Source organism: Petromyzon marinus, chromosome 44 (genome assembly GCF_048934315.1).
Source record: "Petromyzon marinus isolate PM22_M1 ecotype Great Lakes invasive population chromosome 44, UKy_Petmar_22M1.pri1.0, whole genome shotgun sequence".
Classification (NCBI taxonomy): domain Eukaryota; kingdom Metazoa; phylum Chordata; class Hyperoartia; order Petromyzontiformes; family Petromyzontidae; genus Petromyzon; species Petromyzon marinus.
The window spans coordinates 3526702-3546920 of record NC_133710.1 but is presented as its reverse complement, the minus strand read 5'-3'; the positions used below and the strand labels follow the sequence as shown (position 1 = coordinate 3546920).

The 20219-nt window shown below is 56.7% G+C and overlaps 1 protein-coding gene across 1 annotated transcript in view; it reads right to left on the bottom strand.

Moving 5' to 3' along the window:
* Positions 1-20219, bottom strand: part of LOC116951928 (tyrosine-protein kinase JAK2-like) — a 105675-nt gene that overhangs the window by 19085 nt on the left and 66371 nt on the right. The window contains exons 7-13 of the mRNA XM_032970795.2: positions 18735-18857; positions 10058-10215; positions 9056-9167; positions 7906-8080; positions 6985-7106; positions 5331-5465; positions 706-793 (exon numbers count right to left, since the gene is read on the bottom strand). Coding sequence (XP_032826686.2) covers positions 706-793; positions 5331-5465; positions 6985-7106; positions 7906-8080; positions 9056-9167; positions 10058-10215; positions 18735-18857 — 913 coding nt within the window. The remainder of the gene's footprint in view (positions 1-705; positions 794-5330; positions 5466-6984; positions 7107-7905; positions 8081-9055; positions 9168-10057; positions 10216-18734; positions 18858-20219) is intronic.

Below are 20219 nucleotides of genomic sequence, written 5' to 3'. Positions count from 1 at the left end.
TTGTTCAGGATGTTGCCACGCCAAGATATGCCGTGGCCAATTTTTTTGTTGTTACGTCGACGATTTGCCGCGTGTGACGAATCCAGACCGCCCGAAGACAACCCACGCACACCCAGGAGATAACAGCCGAGGAAGTATGCCCAGATAATACATTCAATAGCAGAATACGATTTGCAACACAAGCAACCGTCATTGGGTATGAACGAATGAGAAAACAAACCTCGTAAACGTAGAAATGTTATGCAATACAACGCACAGAGTCAACATCCGACCTGGTTGATTACGTTCTTCCAAAGATTGCTAAAATTTGCCTCTAGTTTACTAGGTTTGTTTTCTCATTCATTCTTACCTGATGACGATTGCTTGTGTTGCAATCGAAACGTCGTATTTTATTAATTAATTTTCTTTTCTTTCTACGTTTACTTTACCCGAAAGAAACAGAGTAATTCCTGCAGTCACGAAAGCTTCAAATCAAGTTTTATGCACAGATAGTCCCACAAACGTATTTACGGTCAGCTGCTCGTCCGTCCGGCTCGGGACACTTGAAGCCGGTGCACATCCACGTTTCTCTCCATGCCCTGTCAATTTTTCCTCCAATTCACCAGACTACAGCCGTCGGAGAGGTCGCACGTGCGCACACGTACGTGTGCTGCATGACGCGGGCGCGCGCAAGCGTGTCTGTTTCCATGCGTGCGCGTCACTCACGCTCATCTCCCCGCACGCACACCCCATGCATGTGCACCAGGTGCTTGTGAGACAGCTGGCTCATCATGCTGGCCGCCTCCAGGAACGACTGCGGACACACACGCGGGATGAGGGGTGGAGGGGGAGGGGGGGTTTGCAGGTGAGTGCGGAGGGAACCCGCAATAGCGGCGACCAAAACAAGGGGCGGAGATCGCCGCTCGCGATGAGCTGCCGTACGCGCCGGTGAAGCGGAAGCTCCAGGTACTCCACCGCCCAAACTTTAAACTGTCCCGCGACACGCTCGCGACTTTAAAAGAAGACACGCACGCACGCCTATGCGCAGGCGGCCACGGCACATTTGATCAAACGCAGTTTTGCCGGCTGTTGTATATATAGGCCTCTTTCCAAAAAATTAATACTAACAATAATTCTGCCATTTGTTTAATAATAATAATCATCGATAAATAAATAAAATAACCCTCAAACCCACAAGCACCAAGCATCTGGAGGTCGTAAAAGGCCATTAAATAATAAACTCCGAGGCAAAGGGAGGTTAACGACGATCTGCAGAATCTCCAGATTGCCAAAGGACCGCATGCCATGACTGGCTTGGCGCTTTGAACAGTCCACAAACAAATATCCAGAATCACAGGCACGGACACAGAGCACAGGGCAAACGGACATTATAACTGATAGATTTGTTTTTGTACGGAAAAAGTTGAAGCTTGGCTATAAGAATAAGTCGACATTATAGACTGCAGTATTCCTTATATTATTTCTTATTGTATCTTTATATCTACGTGACTTTACCAAGAGAACCAAAGTACATAAGTTTTCGTGATTGCAGGAACTCAAGTCCAAACTAAGCGATATCTCTGACCTCGAGAATAAAAAGCACGGATCCCTGGTTGCAGACAGGGAGCAAAAAGTAATAAAACCCTTGAAATACCGGAGGTAACATCTAATGGTACATTACAAATCTTGGTTAAACATAAACCAAATAATAATCACAAGAGATTAGACCTGGGGTAACTCATGAGAGGTACATGAAAATAGGTCAAACACACAAGACCAGATAAATGTATTCCATGAAATCGGAGCCTCCCCGGCCGCCTTTGTCTTCCAACAATTTGACACAAACACATGGTAGCCATAAATACGTATGGAAGGTGCGTCCCCTCCCTTAGCGGACACCACGAAGAGAGGGGTTGGGAGTGCAAACAAACATCAATTTGATGTAAAGCAGCCCGCCCGGGGTCACCAAGGGAAGAGGGGGGAGGGGGCAATCAGGGGCGGCCGCGGGGGGGAGAGCATGACGGAGTAAGCATCTGGTTTTTTCTCTCGCAAGAGACGCACAGAGGGGAGACTTTTTCAGATATAAACAGCAACACGGCACACACATTTTAAGCTCGGCAAGGGACAGCGAGACGGCAGCTCGGAAGAGGACAGCAAGCCAGCTTCGAGGCATGGCCTCGAGATCAACAATGCATGTGGTGCATCGCGGAGAAGAGGGGCGAGGTGATGTTAGGTGCTGAGTTCGGCATGGACCGACAGAGTATCGCTGAAAGTTTAGTCGGCACTCATCCTGATGTTTTGAGTCGCTTTCAGAATCGAGGATTGCGATAAGCTGTATCGTACTAAGCTATCAGCGTTGTGTAAGAGGCGTGCAAATACAATTTTCAAGTTTTGAGAGCGAGTGATCCAGCCAGCGACGAGCAGCTCACAGCAGCAAGAGCCCTCCTGGAAGAAGGGTGAAGAGCACGAAAGTTGAGCAACGACAAAGCGCAGCCCTGAAGTAAGGGCGGGTGTCCGTGTGAAGCTGGCGGCTGCACGATCAAGGGAGAGAGCAAGAGAAATGAGAGAGAAAGAGTGCCGAGCGACGACAAGCAATCAACCTGGAGAAAGGGCGGTAAAGCACCAAGCCTCGACCAAGCCAGCATCACAGAGAACCAGCTCCACCGAGCGAGGCTGTCTGCCACCAGCGAACGAGCTGCACGCGCAATCGAGCATCGCCAGAGAGAGAGACGGTGCAGGAGAGAGAGCGCGCAGCAGTGCCACCAGCGCCACCAAGCAAGGGAGAGAGCTGCCAGCGGACAAGCGTTGTGCCGACTCAGCTCATCCAGCAGGGGAAAGAGCCTGACCGGCCGCCCGTGAGCAAGAGCGTCGGCGCCAGCGAGCGCGCCGTGGGTTCGACCCACACGCGCGCCGACCGGCACCGGCTGGGAACCAAGACAAGAGCGAGGAACTGCAGCCAGCGGATGAGCTGCGGGCGCTATCTGACGACGAATCGTCTCGCACAGACGGCGAGCGTCGTGCCGACTCTTCCACCCAGCTGTGGACCGAAACTGTGGCCGCCCCCGAGCAAGAGAGAGAACGAAGCCGTTTGTATGCCCCTCCCCCGCACTCACACCCTCACGACGCATCGTCCGGCGTCTGCTTTACGCAAAGAATTAAACAAGTGGCAAAGAAGACACACAACACGCATATCGGGACAAATAAGATTGTTCCAAAAAGTAATCTTTGCGTTTCAAGAAGGGTTGCCATTCCAAGGTGGTGCGTTAAATATCAACTGATCGTGAAGAACATTGCTGCCCACTGAGTTACGTGGATACGGTCATTTAGAAGTATTTTAGTCGTTCGTTTTTTTCTTTTTAATTGCATAATCTTACCAATGAATTAATTGATAAGTACTCTTGCCTTCGGGACATGTTTCTTTATTGCCCTTCGTATGAATATCGTTGCATGAATTTTTAAGGACTTTTCCTCTCGCCGTGTATGCTCACGTACTCTTAAGAATAATCGATTGTACTGTTACCCAGTTAACAAACGTGATCATTGGTGGTTAAATGTATAGATCAATGAGGGGAACATCTCCAGGAGTACTGTGTTAACAATTCCAAGCATAAGAGTTTGCATATTAGAGTGTTAAGGTATGTTTAGAAATAAAAATTGCTTAACACAGAAGTGTCTGAGTGATGCCTTCCTAAGTTCATGCATAATCATCTTAATTATAAGAACTGTATCCTGCGGTCAGATTTGAATTTGAAGACCTGATATAAACACAGTAAGACATAATCAGTAAATGTTAAAGCGAGAATAATTGTATTATACCGATCGATAATACGAACCTAGACAAGGAAGCCGAGTTAATCTGGCATACTTACATCACACCTGCATAACTTCATACAATTAATTGTCTTATCCCGATTGATAATACTACCCTCGACAACGAGGTTGAGCCTAATTATCATAACGGTGTGCATTAGCATAATCGCACACATTCACATACATTGATACGATTATCTCTCTAATTAGCATAATGTATATGCATAATTACATCAATTAACATAATTTCGGATAATTACGCAATTTTTTCAAATTTTTTGTATTTTTATTAAATTTTCAATACCCGGCATATACAACACGGCTCCTTTCAGTCCGTCTGTCCGTGCGTATCTTGGTGATGCGTAACATCACACACACGGAGGGGGGGGGGGGGGGGGAGGGGGCTATATGGTCCTCGTGAAGTGCAAATTAAGTAAAGGTGTGGCCCTGCAATTTCCTGCGAACGCCGCCACTGCCGGAAGGGCCCCCAGCGGAGGGAAAGCGCGCGAGGCTGTCGATGTGTAAACATCAGTACTGGGGAGACAAAGGTGGCCAGCCGTGGTGCTTTACAGGCAATCTTTGTCCTTGTACATACATCTACACGTATATGAAGATTACATTACATGGAGGATTGTTGGGGTCAAGTGTCTTGGCCTTTCTATACACACAGTATACACACACACGGTAAACTGTCAAAAGATACGTTTCATTATATCAATTGTTGCTGTACTTCTATGCTCCCGGCCTCCGCCAACCCACGCCGACCAGCAGCGGCGAGCAGAGCAGGGCATGGCAGGGCCACGTCTTGCATGGCGACGAGGTGATCAAAGCGAGGCGAGGTTTTTTTTTGGGGTCGCGCAACGCTGGGACCCCCGCGGGTTAAGAGCGTACGACGAGATCACATCCAGCACACCTCCGACTTCAAAGTGTTTTTTGATCAAAAGCATTTCTCTCTTCAGTTGCCGAAAGACAACAGTCGCCGCCGCCGCCACCGCCGCCACAACCTGCCCCAGCATGGGAGGAGGCCCTCGTCCAGCCGGGCACTTGCGCTCTCGACCGCCGTAGGTCAGTCGCCTCCTTGTAACTCTTTTATTCGCTCCTACCGTGGCCACCGTTCCCGTGGGCTTCACCCGTCGATTTCTCCACACGGTTTAGAGGACTCTGTCAACCAGACACCGACCGTTCTGTCCCATCCAACCTCGCTCAACGCGAGAAACGTGTTCCGCTCCCTTGTCGATTCCAAATGCGTCCGTGCCGTTTGTTACCGAGCCGACGCAGCGACCGTGCGTTTTAAGTCGAAGGGCGGTGGGAGGGTCACAGCTGGTAGGGGGTCAGAGGGTAGGGGGTCAGAGGGTAGTGGATCGGAGGATAGGGTGTCGAAGGGTCGAGGGTAGGCGGTGGAAGGGTGGACGGCAGGGGGTGGGAGTGTCGGAGGGTAGTGGGCCAGAGGGTAGGGGGTCAGAGAGGGTAGGGCGCCGGTGGGGGGATTGAAGAGCCAAGGGAAGGAGTGAGTGTACGCCAGCGACGTCCTTCCTCCTCACCTCGGAACAGTTGCGGTGCTGGCTGCTCAGCACCTTGAGGATGACGTCGACACGGCGCAGCTCGCCGTAGTCGCTCATCTCCTTGTGCACGCCCACGTAGAGGTCGGTGAGCGTGCCGCTGCCGATGTGGCGCTCCTGCACGCGCCGGAAAAAAGAAAAGACAGACTAAGACAAAGATCCTCCGTGTATAGCCCGAGACAGACTGTTGGGGAGCAGGTGCTGTTTGGCCATGTTTTTGTTTGTTGTAGTACGGAGTTAGACTGATGGCCTTAATCTTAGTTGTCTTGTGGTTGTTGTCGTTGTTGTTGTTTGACTTGCATCCCACTGGGATTTTTGCACACAGCGTTGGTGTACGGTGCTATTTCAGGAATATTTTGATGTTTTTTTTCCTGGATTTTCTGTTTGCACAGTCACATAGCCACTTTAAGATGTTTTCTTGTTCGTGTTTTTGTTTGTTGCGGTTGCACCCGATTCAAGAGACGAATGGCTCACAGGGCTATACCAAATAAATGAACTATGAACTATGTTAACGAGCACCATGAAGGCCGGCACGGCACACGAGGGGGTGGGTGGCCAGTACCATGCCGGGGTGCCGATGTTTACACGCACGCACATACACTCAGGTACACACACAGACACGCACACAAACCCAGCAATCGCGCGTTACCATCGTCGTTCGTCTGTCCAAGCCCAGCCTTCGATTCTGATCGCCGGCACGTTTCAACGATCCACCCCCATCATCCATCCACGTTGACCGCCCACCCCACCCCCCATCTGGATTACTCGCGTGTTTCAATTGTCCGTCTGACCATATGCGACTTCCCATTCCAAATTTTGATCGCTCGCCAATGTTGATCGTCCGTCAGTCCGCACCACCTCAATTAAAATGAAGCTCCTCCGAACGTCCCTGGCTCGGGGGGGCGGCTCGTGGAGCGCGAGGTCGGAAGCTGGCGAAGCATCGAGCCCCGGCCACTCTCTCGTGCTACTGGCAAATAGAGACTCGTTTCCCCTGGTACAAATTCTTCTAAATCCCCATGTATTTATAGCCGAGTGAAAGCCCTCCGAGACATTGCATTGCCGAGCAAGAACTGGGTCACGATGATAACCCAGGGTCGCACCGACCACCTTGCGCTGTGGTTGCCATCGCGACGGCTGGACACTCGCCTGCCTCTGTCGAAGCTACGATCACCCAGCGACTTCAATCGGTAAGCGACGTGAAAACCGCATCGCAAGGGCAAAATAGCGCAGGATGGAAAGCAAATGAGCTTTAAACAACACGCGGCAGAGGCGTGTAAAACAAACACTCGGTGCATTTTGGAGAACACCGTCAGCATTTTCTGAAGAAGTGCATTATGGTCCTCTTCTCTGAAGTCACGCAAACAGCCTATCAATTAGCACCGCTGGCTACGTACGGTGCGAAAGAAGTTCAACGTACACACGTACGTACTTACCCAGCACCATTTCTGACCGCCAGTCGCGTCACGTTTGCTCAGATTTATTTCGATGGTCACCAAACAGGATGCACTCGTTCACGAAACGCACACAGGCCGGGCGCTCCGCGACCAGGGACCCGCACGGTACCGAACGAACGGAACGACAGCGACGGGCACGAGGCCCGCGGCTGTCCTCGGCCCGAGAGGCGCCGGCGTCGTACCTGCTCCAGGTTCTCGCTCCGCACTCTGTTGAACTGCATGCGGCCGACGCTGCGCTGCATCGTGGGAGAGCTCGGCATCTCCGACGCGTCGTTGCTCCTGACGATGAGCAGGTTGGACTTTTCTGAAAGATGCCAAAATGTCGGAATCCGTCCAGGAACGCCAAGCCGGCGGCGGTAGTGTCAAGTGATAACAAAACAAAAAATGCTCACAAAAACAAATCGCTCGAGGATGACCTCACTTTTCAGATGCTTATCTCCCCCCTTCAAAGGCCGACGGTGACGCGCCTGCTTTTAGCCTCGGCGGCACGCTCGGTACGTCCCAGGGCTCGTGCGCGTCCCCAAAACGCACGCCCCCACCCGCAAACCCCACCCGCCCCCCACCCACCCCCCACTCGCCCCCCACCCAGCAGTGTGAACATGTACACCACCGTTAGTCCACGATTCGGCAGGTCGTGGAGTGGTTGGGGTAAAGTGTGGGTGCTCCCGCCTCTTCCAAGATGTTTGACCAGTGTGGACGACTTGGTCGAAAGACATTCTTTATAGGGCTCTCTCCCAGCAGCGGTGTGAGCAAGTAATCTCAGGAATGCACCTTTATCATCTTCACCTTCTATCATTATGATTATAATTCTGCAGGAGTCTCACAATGTGACCTTCGCCATCTGGCGTTGAACAGCCAGGGGCTCAGAACCAGACACGAGCCGGATTGCTGGATTGCCGGATTGACGAAATGTCAGAATGCCAGACCGCCGAATACCGCATTTCCAGATGGCCAGAATTCCAGATTCCTGAATTGTTGGGTTCCCCCGGAGAACCAGAAATCTGGTGCTCCAGAATGCCAGATTTCCAGATCGCGGGAATTCCAGAACAGCGGAAGAAGGTGCGTCGCCGCCGCATCGCCGCCGCGTCGCCGCCGGGCCGTACCCTTGGGTCTGGGCGGGCAGCAGTGCGTGAAGCGGAAGGTGACCCCGTCGGAGCGGAGCGTCTCCGAGCGGTAGTACGCCACGAGCTCGGCCAGCGTGGGGAAGGAGCGCCGCCCGCCCACCAGCACGAACTTGGAGCCCTCCTGCCTCACCAGGCAGTGCTTGAAGTCGTTGTCCTGGCGCCGGACAAGGGGCACAACACGGCAGCGGAGGGAAGGGTGGGGGGCGGGGTAAGAGGTCAAGCGATGAGAGCAGAAGGAGGAGGAGAGAGAGAGATTTTGGAGGGGGACGAGGAGGCCCAAGCCTCCCCTCCCCATTTCTGAAGGCAAATTCAACAGGTTTATTTTCAGTCACAATCCATTTTAAGGAGCGCGTAAGTAAGATGTGTGTCGTGCACTCCCCTCCGCCCGACACGGCCAATTCATAAAGTTCTCACGCGATGAACAAACGTGGCCACAGTTTGTCGCTGCTTCAGGAGCACCCCCGGCAACGTTGTTGGAGAGCGATCCGCACAACGCGAAAGAGTGGGCTACGGACGTTTCGCTGGTAGTTGCAACCAGCGTCATCAGGCAGGCACGTGTAACACAGCCGGGCGTGCGCCCCAAAGGTTCCACAAACCCGCAGGCACAAAAGTTGCACGCCACGCGACAAGGTGAAGCGCGCGGAGCGGCGCCGTCTCTTCCGTGGTGTTACGCTGCGGCTCGGAACTAACGTGGGATCTCGACTGTTCACCCAGACAAGCCTCACCGCGTCTCGCGACTCCTTCTCAGGAGGATGCTGCCAAGTCTCCGCAGTGTGGATGAGGCACCAGTGTGTGGTGTCTCACCCGCGTCTTGAGCAGTGGTGCTGTGGTTAGCGCGTTGATTATACGAACACGGCCAAACCGAGGTCGATTCTCGCTCGCGACCAATTACAATGGCGAATATTTGAACCAGTCCTGGGCCTCCCCTAGGTCGAATCGGCCTTAATCGAGCACCCGTTGCGCTCAGCAGTAAACATCACCGCTGGGGCGACAAAGGCGAGCGTGGCGATGGCCACCCACCCCCTTTCGCTTGTCGTGTCGACCTTCATGAGGTGCTACTTCGCCAGCGACACTTGCCCCCTTAACAGCCTGGCGAAGGCCACGCGGGGGATCTTTGTCTCAGTCTCACCCGCACGCGCACGCTGATGAAGAACTGGTGCGGCTCCTTGGGGCTGCAGCGCAGCACAAAGTGGCCATCCCCGTGCTCCAAGCGCCGGAGCTTCTGCACCGCAAAGTCGGAGCTGGCGGAGGGAACGGAGACACGTCAAGCGTCACACCACTGCCATCCCCACTATCACCCACCACCACCACCTTCGCCAAGACCATCATCCCCACCACAACCCCCACTATCACTACCACGGCCACCACCATCATCACCACCACCACTCCTATCATCCCCATTATAATCACCAACCACCACCACCACCACCCCCCATCATCACCATCACCATCCCCATGATCACCACCGCCACAGCTACCACCATCATCATCACCACCACCACCCCCATCCTCCCCACCATTACCACCAACCACCACCACCATGGACACCATCGCCACCACCAACACTCCCAATCCCAATCACCACCGTCACGGCCACCACCATCATCCCCACTATCCCCACAGCCACCACCAATACCAATATCCGCCATTCGCCTGTGCCAGGCCAGGTGCACTTTGAGGCCACGTTAAGTGTGGAAGGCTCCCTGACAGAAGGAGCTCGGAACAGACCCAGGTGCCATGGGTAGGCTGACTAACATGACTGGCAGATGCACCACCAGCTCTACACCCCCTGCTGTGCCAACTCTCTGCAAATTAGCCGCCCGGCGCTCCGCTCGTTGTTGCGAGCGTCGCTCCTTTGCCCTCCATCGTTGCCAGAGGGCGACCTTCATTGTTGTCAGTAACGTCGCTGTTCGTGTTACTGTGAGGGTGGGCAGTGGTGCAGTGCTGCAAACTTGGTGACCCGAGTTCAATTCCCGATCACGGATAACACCCGCAACCAGTCAAGGGGGGGGGGGGGGGGGGGGCCTCCCCGAGGTCGACGAAGCCTCAAATGAGCAGTCCTGGTGCTGCGTGTTCAACTTCAGCGCTGGGGAGAGTAAACCCGCGAATGCGCGTCGCGGGCACGTCGTACAGGATTGGTCCGTGGCAGTAGTTGCGGCACAGCTCCACCAGCCGCGGGGGCGCCAGGTCCTTCCACATGTAGTGGTGAGCGTCGGCGGTGAGGCGGTAGTAGCCGTCCAGCAGGCAGATGGCCGACTGCGCTTCCTGCAGTGTCGCAAACTCCAGCTCCTGCGGGTAAAGGGGCGGACGAGCGGATCAGCGACGCGTCGCCGGGCCAGCAGCGGTGCACACAGCTGCTTCATCAGCAGCAGCAGCAGCAGCAGCAACAGCAGCAGCGGTGCACACAGCTGTTTCATCAGCAGCAGCAGCAACAGCAGCAGCGGTGCACACAGCTGTTTCATCAGCAGCAACAGCAGCAGCGGTGCACACAGCTGTTTCATCAGCAGCAGCAGCAACAGCAGCAGCGGTGCACACAGCTGTTTCATCAGCAGCAACAGCAGCAGCGGTGCACACAGCTGTTTCATCAGCAGCAGCAGCAACAGCAGCAGCGGTGCACACAGCTGCTTCATCAGCAGCAGCAACAGCAGCAGCGGTGCACACAGCTGTTTCATCAGCAGCAACAGCAGCGGTGCACACAGCTGCATCATCAGCAGCAACAGCAGCAGCGGTGCACACAGCTGCTTCATCAGCAGCAGCAACAGCAGCAGCGGTGCACACAGCTGCTTCATCAGCTGCAACAGCAGCGGTGCACACAGCTGCTTCATCATCAGCAGCAGCAACAGCAGCGGTGCACACAGCTGTTTCAACAGCAGCGGTGCACACAGCTGTTTCATCAGCAGCAGCAACAGCAACAGCGGTGCACACAGCTGTTTCATCAGCAGCAGCAACAGCAGCGGTACACACAGCTGCATCATCAGCAGCAACAGCAGCAGCGGTGCACACAGCTGCTTCATCAGCTGCAGCAGCAGCGGTGCACACAGCTGCTTCATCATCAGCAGCAGCAACAGCAGCGGTGCACACAGCTGTTTCATCAGCAGCGGTGCACTCAGCTGCTTCATCAGCAGCAGCAGCAGCGGTGCACACAGCTGCTTCAGCAGCAGCAGCAGCAACAGCAGCGGTGCACACAGCTGCTTCCGGAGCGATCCGGTGAGGTTTACCGCCGGCACTAGCCGGCACCAGCCTGCCAAACTGCACCGCACGAACGGCCGCCCCCATCCCCGCAAAACCCCGACACGCCGCCAAAGCCTTCTTCCTCCTGCCACCGCCGCCGCCGCCACTTCTCCTCCTCCTCCTCCTCGTGTCACGCTCGTGTCGTGCCCCCCCCAGCCCGCCCCCAGCGAGCTCCTCGGGGAGTCTCGTAAACTCCGAACACGCGGAGACGAGCGTCCCTCCGGTGGCGTTGCGGAGCAAGGCAGGGGAGCTGCCGCGCCGACGTAACGGTCGGCGACGTGCCGGACAGAGGTCGCCGGTTCCGAAAGATGTGCCGGCGAGACTGTTGATATGACGGGGGCGAATTTCTTAAAACCTCCCACCCCACCCCCCACTCCCCCCCCCCCCCCCCCCCCCCCACTGTGCCTCTGTCCACCCAGCGGTGAGCGGTGCTATGTGAACGTGCGGGACGAGCCGAGTGCTAACACAAGCGAAGAGAGGCATCTTGGCGTGTGCCAACCCACCAATAATAGACCGAACGTCACGCGTCCCACCGTCACCTGTCCCACCGTCCACGTAGGACGACCGTGGCACGTCCCACCGTCCACGTGTGTAACGTGCCACGCACGTTAGGAAATAGCGAGTCCGAGCGCATAGTTCAGGCATGACTTGCAAAGTGTTGCTGTCGTAACGCGGGGCTGGGTGAACCGAGGTTGAACTCCACATGGCTTCACAGTATATATTACTATATAATAATTACTGTGAGCCCAGTGACCGGAGTTTGATTCCCGATAATGGCTAAAATTAGTGGCGAGTGATATCTTAACTGGTGCTGCGTCTTCCTCCTTCACCAAACCCCACTGAACCTGCGTGATGACGTCCGGCCAAACAACCCCCGTGACCTACAGGCTGCGGGGGAGTCCTTCATCCAGCAGTGGATTGACCAGGACCGTGGCCTGCTATCAATTCGGTTAAATCGCAAATAATTTCCCATTTTGCGTTCATCCGTTTTTTGCTCCGCTTCTCTCGAGCGTTGCCGGCTGAACGTTGGCGCTGTCGAGAGACGTCCGACCGACCGACTCTCGGCGCGACCCCAAACCGGGATGCAACGAGGGCCAACGCGGCTTCACGCGACGACACCGCCATGCCGTGAACGAGCCGTCAGCACGCCGGGGGAGGGGGGGGGGTGGCTTTGCGATCCGAAGGGTCGCCGGTGAGATTCCGCCTCCTTGTCGGCGGCCCGGAGTTCTAAACGACGGTGGCAAGTTTCTAGAATCATCGAATCCCAGCTGCGTCTGTCCCAGTAGCCGAGGGGGGTATATAAATAGGCGACGTTTCGGGCAATGGCCCTTCAACAGGAGCAGTGGGCCAGAGAGAAGCGGCGTTGTTGACTGGAACGCATCGAGTCGTTTGTTACTTTGCACTTTTGCACCACTGCCAACACTGTATGACAAATGTGTTAAGTGTGCAAATGTCGAGGGGCGGGGGGAGGGGGGGGGAGGGGGCTCCATCCACTGCAGCTCCCTCTCCCGCTACTCGGCCGGCAGCGCCCGCCTTGGCCATACTTCCTCGTTCACGAGCGGCACCTGCCTGGCTTGCGCTGATTAGCGTCCCGGAAACGCGCGCCGGGGGTACGGAGGGGGGAAAACGGCAAAAACCCCAAAGGTCGCCGTGTCCCTATCGGCGAGCGGCAGCGGCGGCAAGCGGTACCTGCCACACCACCGGCCGCCCCTCAGGTCTCGAACAAAACAAACCCGCAGCGCCGGCGAGCGCCAAGACCGGAACGCCGAGCACCTGCACCAAAGATCCCCCTCCCCCCCCGTATAATCATGTAAAGCATGTAAAGCATAAACTAAAATGATCTTTTTTTACCACGTGAGGCTCACTGAGCTACGTAGCTCTTTGTCAGACGCGACCTGGCCACAAATGATAGCTCAACAAAAGTGGCTTGTTGTGTGGAAATTTATAGCTACCAAACGCGTGACGTTGAGTCTAAACGCGGAGGGAAAAACCGGAGGACCCGGAGAAAAATCCACGCGACCACAGGGAGAGAGAGAGAGACACGCAAACTCCAAATATACATGCGTCAGGGGTCAGGATCGAATCCATAACCTCCTGTAAACCAGGCGAGGTGGTTACAACAGCAGGCTGTTGGGGCAAGTGCTGTTAGCGAGCAGTGCCTACGAAGGCCGGCACGGCACATGGGCAAAACGAGCCGCGCTGGCGCCAGGCCCGGCGAGGGAGGAACGCCGGCGCTCCTATCTCTCTCCCCCCCGCCTAGAGTCACCGTTTCGCCGCCGGCTCACACAATGCTGCAGCGTCGGCAATAACGGGCACATGCGCGGGCGGGCCCCCGTCGACACGGGCACACGGGCTTGGTGTGTGAGGGGCGAGCGGGCACGAACCCGTGGGGGTGGTTTTGGCTTCTGGGTGCCGACATGCGATACACGTGCGTGACACACGTGCGTGGAGAGCGAAACTTGTACTGCGACGGGCGCGGATGAGGTTGCCCGAAGTTGGCACCGTGTGCCCACAACCGCTCTCTCTGGTGGCGTGAGGCCGGGCGGGGGGAGGGAGGGGGGGGGGGCGGAGGTGGTGTCGCTCGCCGCACAGCGCACACGACTCCGTAGCCGGCTGCTGCTGCTGCTGCAGCTGCGGCTGGTGATTAACGTGGTCACTGCTGAACGAGCGGCTGCGGGTCACGCTTTCCCACGACCCCGCACCGGCCACCCATGCGAAACCTCGGCACGCTGCTCGCGCACCCCCGATGAGCGCGGTTGGCTACGTATGGTGCGAAGGAAGTTCAACGTACACACACTCAGGAAAAGGGGGGGCGACAGCTCCCGTTGCATTGCCACGTGACCAGCCCGTTGCTTGTACAATGCTCTCAAGCCCGGGAGCTGAACTTGCGGCCGTAGTGCCGTTTAGACCACAGACTCAAAAAGAGTTGAACACGCGGCCGTGCCATCCGGCTGGACGAGGCCGAGAGCAATGAACGTGCGACGCGTTGGTCAAATGACACGCACACGAGGCACATGGATGGGCTTCACGCCTTCCTGCTGCTGTCAGTAGCAGAGCAGCAGCAGCAGCAGCACACCCTTGCACGCCGCTGGCTTGCGCGTTTACACCACGCACACGGCGGAGATTTCTCCGCGTGCGCGCAGAGCTCGCTCGACGCGAATTACTGCTGCCCGAGAGACTTCGCTTCCGCCAACGGGGTGGGAGGGGCAAGGAAATGGGGGCTTGGCCGTGAATAGCCCCAACCGTGCCGGGTCGTATGGCGCCCGTCGCGTTAATAATAGACCGTCCCTAGCACTCCGAAGAAATAAACACGCGTGGCGAGCGTTTGCTTAGATCCGCCTGGGCGGGGCTTGTGCCAAGCGACTGCATAAGCGACACATTGTCCGGTGAAGGCATTTTTTTTTTTTAAGGGGGGGCCGGGTGGGGGAAATCTTTAACATTATTTTTTGTTATATATTTATTTTAAAAAAAAATAACTTTGGGGCAAGCTATCCCCCGCTTGCCCTCGAGCATCCGCTCCGTTGGTCGCCGCCTCGGGCTCGCCCGGACTGCTCGGGCTCGTCGAGATAGAAGTTCATCCCCCCGCTGGCGCTGCCGCGGCAAACCGAGTGCAATTCAAGTCGACGTCCCCGTGAGTGAAATGTTTTAACTCTGCATTTTGATTTTTGTGTGGGTGGACGGGGGGTGGGGTGGTGGAATTTAACATTTCCTCAATGCCTGCGCGCGACGCTGGCGACTCTGACGATTAGGGAGCAAGGCCCCGGGGTCGATGCTTCTGCCCGGTGGCCCCTGCGGGAGCTCACCTCTGGCCGTGAGGCCCCCCCCACCCCTCTCGACCGCTGAGCCACCTGGACAGCTGTTTGTATGCGTGTGTACGTTGAACTTCTTTCGCGCCGTACGTAGCCAACCGTGCTCATCGGAGAAGCTGACCGCGCTTCCAGGGGGGCACGACGCGGTCAATGTTAAACGACCGTTAAACGCTAAACCAAACGAGTAACTACGCGGCCCGAGCGTACGACCGGAAGTAGCGATGCCCATCGTTGAGTCCGTACCCGTTGAGTCCAGCCCCCCCTCCAGCCGGTATCAAAACATTCCACCAATTTTTTGTTTTCAGCATTTTTTCCCCAATTTAATGCCGACTGCGCGATAATGAGACGGAAAAGCGCAAACCCACCTTTCGCATTGGACAACGGGCCCGCGGAAGCGGATACCACAGAACTGCGTACGTAGTCAACCACGCTATAATCGGAGGTGCAATTAGCACGGTTGCCTTTAAAGCGACCTTCTACTTTACTTCACGGGGCCTGCCATGTGTGCCGGCCAGCAGCCTGACAGCCCTCCCCGCCCGCCACACCACACGTCGCTCGAAACGAAGCAGCAGCCCTCGACACCAGCGCAGAGACGGCACAGGTGATGAGCGGGAGCGCGGACAGCCGGGAGCGCGGACAGCCGGGAGCGCTGCCTTGCTGCTGATTTCTGGTGCACGCCCCCGGGTATCCCGCTGTGAGAGCGTGTGAAGCGCAGCTCTTGAGGTCCCTCCACCGCATGTGAAGCTCTTTATCTCAAAGCCGCACGCAGCGTCCCGGCCGTGGGTAACCAGTCGTGGGGGGGGGGGGGGGGGCAGGGAAGATGGGGGAAGGGGTGGGGGCAGAGGCGCAGTGTCACCCAACCCCAAGCGAGGTCACGACGGCAGAACCCCACGGGGCCCCCCCTGGTGGGGGCCCTGCAGGCGGGCCGCTCGTTGGGACCCCCCCCACCCTGCTTCCTTCCAGTTGAAAAAGGTTCCCTCGCGAGACGCCGGAAGGTGTCGACGCCAAATCGAGATGTGGCGAGACGAGAGAACAGAGATGTGGATGAGGCAGCGATGCAGACTGGAGACGGACGTGGATCCACGTTCCACGAGAGGAGATGCAAACGAGAATGGCTGATTTTGTTACGAATCAAAATGCTATTTCATCCATGATGCAGTGTCCCCCGTCCGCTTGAGCTGCTTGGGTGCCCGAAGCATTTTCTTGGTAGACTTGGGCCTAGCAGGCACCGGGGGCACGGGGCGCTCCGTGCTCGCTTCACGTGGCGCAACGTCCCAAACGCTCCTGCCGGGGGCGAAGGCTCCCAACCGCCCCCCCCCCCCCCCCCCCGTGCGTCATCTCTGGGCCTTTCCAGAAAACGCGCTGATGTGGCCAAAATTTGCGTGCGTGTCGCGCGATCCCAGCGCCGTGTGTCACTTCCTCCCTGCCCCCCCCTCCGCCCCCCACCCCCCCCCCCCGGGACCAACGGGCACTGCGCGGTGGGCGAGGTGCCGGGCAACGCCACCGCCGTCGCCGCACGGTGGTTACGGAGCGGGGTTTTACGTGCGGATGCGTAGGTCGCTTTGCCCTTTTCTATTTCCTCGACCGCCGAGAGGCAGGTGGGAATTTTGGGGAAGTGCGGCCTGGATTTGAAAGTAAAACCTTCAACTTCTCGTCATTGCAAAGAGAAAGAAAAAAAAAACTTCCCTTCACCTCCCCCCCACCCCCCGAAGGCCTACGGCAAACTTTACCCCGTCATCAACGCTGCGAACTGCCCGTGGGTCGATTACCGGAGCGACGCTCGTTCAGCCGGACCCGTCAAGATTCGTATTTGATGCGGGCGTCCTTCAAGCCAATCGCCGTCGCCGCCATCGGTCGCGTGCCCCCCCCCCCCCCCCTGGCCCGAGCGCAGAGCGGTCCCCGCGGGACGACGCCGCCAGGCGGCCCTCTAACCCCGAGCGCCCTGGCGCGCCGGGGAGGGGGTGGGGGGGCACGGTGCTCGACCTCGGCCTCCGCGGTGGCCGCGCGTTCCACGCTCCTCCGCGTCGAGCGCGGCGCTGCCCCCGAGGCCGGTCCCAGCGGCGGAGGGTTTCGCTTGCTCGGTGTTGGTTTGGCAAAAAGGCTCGGAACGGCGTCGACGCAATGCGGTTTACCGTGCTTAACCACGCTTAACCGCAACGCGGGCCCCCGCCAACACCTGTTACGCACGGCGGTCGCCCATCCGCGCCGCTGTCCAGGCTCGACCCTGCTTAGCTTCCCGGCTCCGACGAGACCGGGTGCAACTGCGGCCAACTTGGTCAACATCGACAAGTCTTTTGCGTTCTACATTCCTCTCGACCGCCACCGCCGCCCATCAGGTCCCCGTGTCGTCGTCCCCACATCGTCATCGTCCGCGCGACGCTCTGTGCATGCTTTGTGTTGATCCTCTTCCCCTCTGCATCTTCCCCTATTTGTCTCTCTTGCACTTCCCGTCTCGTTTTGCGACTCTGGCGTCGAAGAAGCGACAAGTGATCTTCAGCCTCTCGTCGCTCCACTGCTGGATGAGAAGGCATCAGCCCTTCCCATCCCCCCCGACCCGCCGTGCGGCGGTAGTAGTTTTTTTTTTAACCGTACTTCACCACGTTTGTCAGTACGGCGTCGGCGGTGCCCAGGAACCGGTCCGGGTCGTCGGGTTCGTCGGATAATTATAAACGGCAGTTGAGCACCGCCTTAATGCCCGTTTGAACAGGACACCACGTAGCCTTTAAAAGGTTTGCCTGCGCGTCAACATGCATATGCTATGTCTCGCTGGACACACGGTACTCCCCTGCATACGAGATTTGAATCCATCACGGGGGATTTGCGAGTGGAAGTGGGTGGGGGGGGAGGAGCGTCTGTGCGGGGCTCTTTCCACTCGGCGGAGTAAACGCACGCGCGGCGAGCGTGACAGGCGACCGAAGCCAAAACAACGCAAACCCCGTGAACTCGGAAAATAGAGAGACCAAACAGGTTCTGGGGGCGCAGTGGCGGGGGAGGAGGAGGAGGAACATCTGCCGTCGTGCCGAGATACGGAATGCCTCGCTCGGGTCGCGCCCTCTATTCAAGCGCGCGGACACGGCAACACGAGTCCGCGTCGTTGCTTCAGCGGGGAGAGAGCGAGAGCACGGGTGCCGGTGGACGGACCCCCGTCGTCGATCGAGACCGACCCGCGCGCCTGCGTCGCGTGCGGCGATCGGAGCGGATGTCGCGAGCGCGCCCGCGGGATTTTGCTCGCGCGTCCCTGTCGTGCGTGGCTCGTTTTTTTTTTTTTACGAGATCCTGGCAGCCACTAGAGGCGCTCGACGAGTGGCAGCGGAGTCCGGGATTCAAGCGCGGCGGCGAACGGCGCAATTAATTAATCGAATCTATGGGCAGATAGCCCCGTCCGTGGACGTCCACCACAATTTTCGTCATTCGCTTTCCTCCGTCGTGTGCCATATGCGCCCCCCCCAAGCAGTGCCACATCATCCTGGCACCGATCTTCTCCGTCGTCAGGCCGCGATGTTTTTCTTCAGCATCTTAATCCCGAGCGAAGCTTTTGTGAACCATACTCTTTGGTTCTATTCGGTGACGATGACTTTACCGGATAGAACCAAAGAGTAGAAATCCTTGTAGTCACGAAAGCTTTAAATCTAGAATTTTGTGAACCATCGCGACCGAGATGCCGTGGCGTTCCTCGCGCAGCCACGCGACGCCGTGCCCCGCCGTCAGCCGCACTGTGAGCGAGCCGCGGCAGGAGGTGCGTCGCGAGCGAGCAGCCCGGGCACTGACCATGGGCTTGCAGTCCTGGCGGTTGATGGTGACGATGCAGCCGTCCTTGGGGGTGCAGGCCGCGTGCATGCTGATGTCCGTGATGGCCGAGAAGTCGCAGAACGTCTGGAAGGGCATGGGGGTCTGCGGAGCGCGACAAAGCGGGTGGCAGAGGGAGGTAGGGGGGAGTGGTGGGGGGTGGGGGGGGATGTTAGTTTAAGACTCGGCCTTGAACGTTTCACATTTTGGAAGACTTTCCCGAATATTTTTGGAAGACTTTTCCGAATATTTTCCGGATGTTTGGGATCCACACGGCGTCGCGTGGATTTGCGCGCCGTCCGGGCTCGCAAGCCGCAGCGTCACGGTGCCACCGATTCCCGCGGGAAAGCAGCCGGGGGTGACGTTCTCTTCGGTCCAAATTTCACGTCCACGTCTGGAATTCGCTCGTCGTGCGCGCAGCCCCCTCCCCCCCCCATGCCGTGCAAGTTGTGGCGAGCCATTTGACCATACTTCACCACACTGGTCCGTGCTGTTGGTTTAGTGAGGCACTTCAAAACCACTCTGAGCTGCTAAACCAAGCGTTTTTATTTCACCACGCAAGGCCCACTGAGCGATGACACTATGTAACACGATTTTTGTTCCTGGCTAGTAAGTATTATTTTCTAATTGCTTATGCCTCAAAATTATAGAAAATGGCTAGTATTCCCCACAAACTTTTGCTTTTGTGACCAGGACTTTGTACGTGAAGGAATGACACAAATGCACACCACGTTTTCTCACTGAAAATAGGTAAATTTCAAACTATCACTCTCCTGGTCACAAAAGCAAAGTTTGTGTGGAATAATAGCCATTTTCTGTACTTTTTGAGGCATAAGCAATTAGGAAATAACACTTACTACCCAGGAACACATTTTTTTGCTACACAGTCTTATCGCTCGCCGCCGATGTTCGTCCGGAATCAAACTCGGGCCGACGGGCTTCATCGCGCGTCGCGCGCTCGCCACCGCGCCACCGCTCCTCCGCGATATATTCACGCATCCTCCAGTTGTGCCACCGCCACACTCGCTGGCGGGCGCCGCCCAGCGCACACAGCCCACGCCCCACTGCCTCGGCAGACTTGAGCCCGGCTCCCCGTGCGCCACGTGGAGTAAAATAACCGCCCGAAAGAATAATTACACGGACTTGCTGTGCAGGTTTCATAAGCTCGTTGGTCAAGTGCTTTTTGTCTCTTTATGTAGGCCGTAACATATTTTACTTAAACCGCCACCCGACTAAACAAGTTATTTTTACAGTTTCAATGCCGCCGTCGCAAAGGTCGTGCGTGTCTGTGTGTGACGCTGGCCACCCACCCCTCCGTGTGCCGTGCCGGCCTTCATAGGTACTACTCGCTAACGGCGCTTGCTTCCACAATATGTCAAGGTTATACGGGGGGACCCTTATGATGGCGAGCTGTAGTGTTGTGGTTAGCACGAACGTGGAGGTACAGGTTCAATTCCCGCTCGCGGC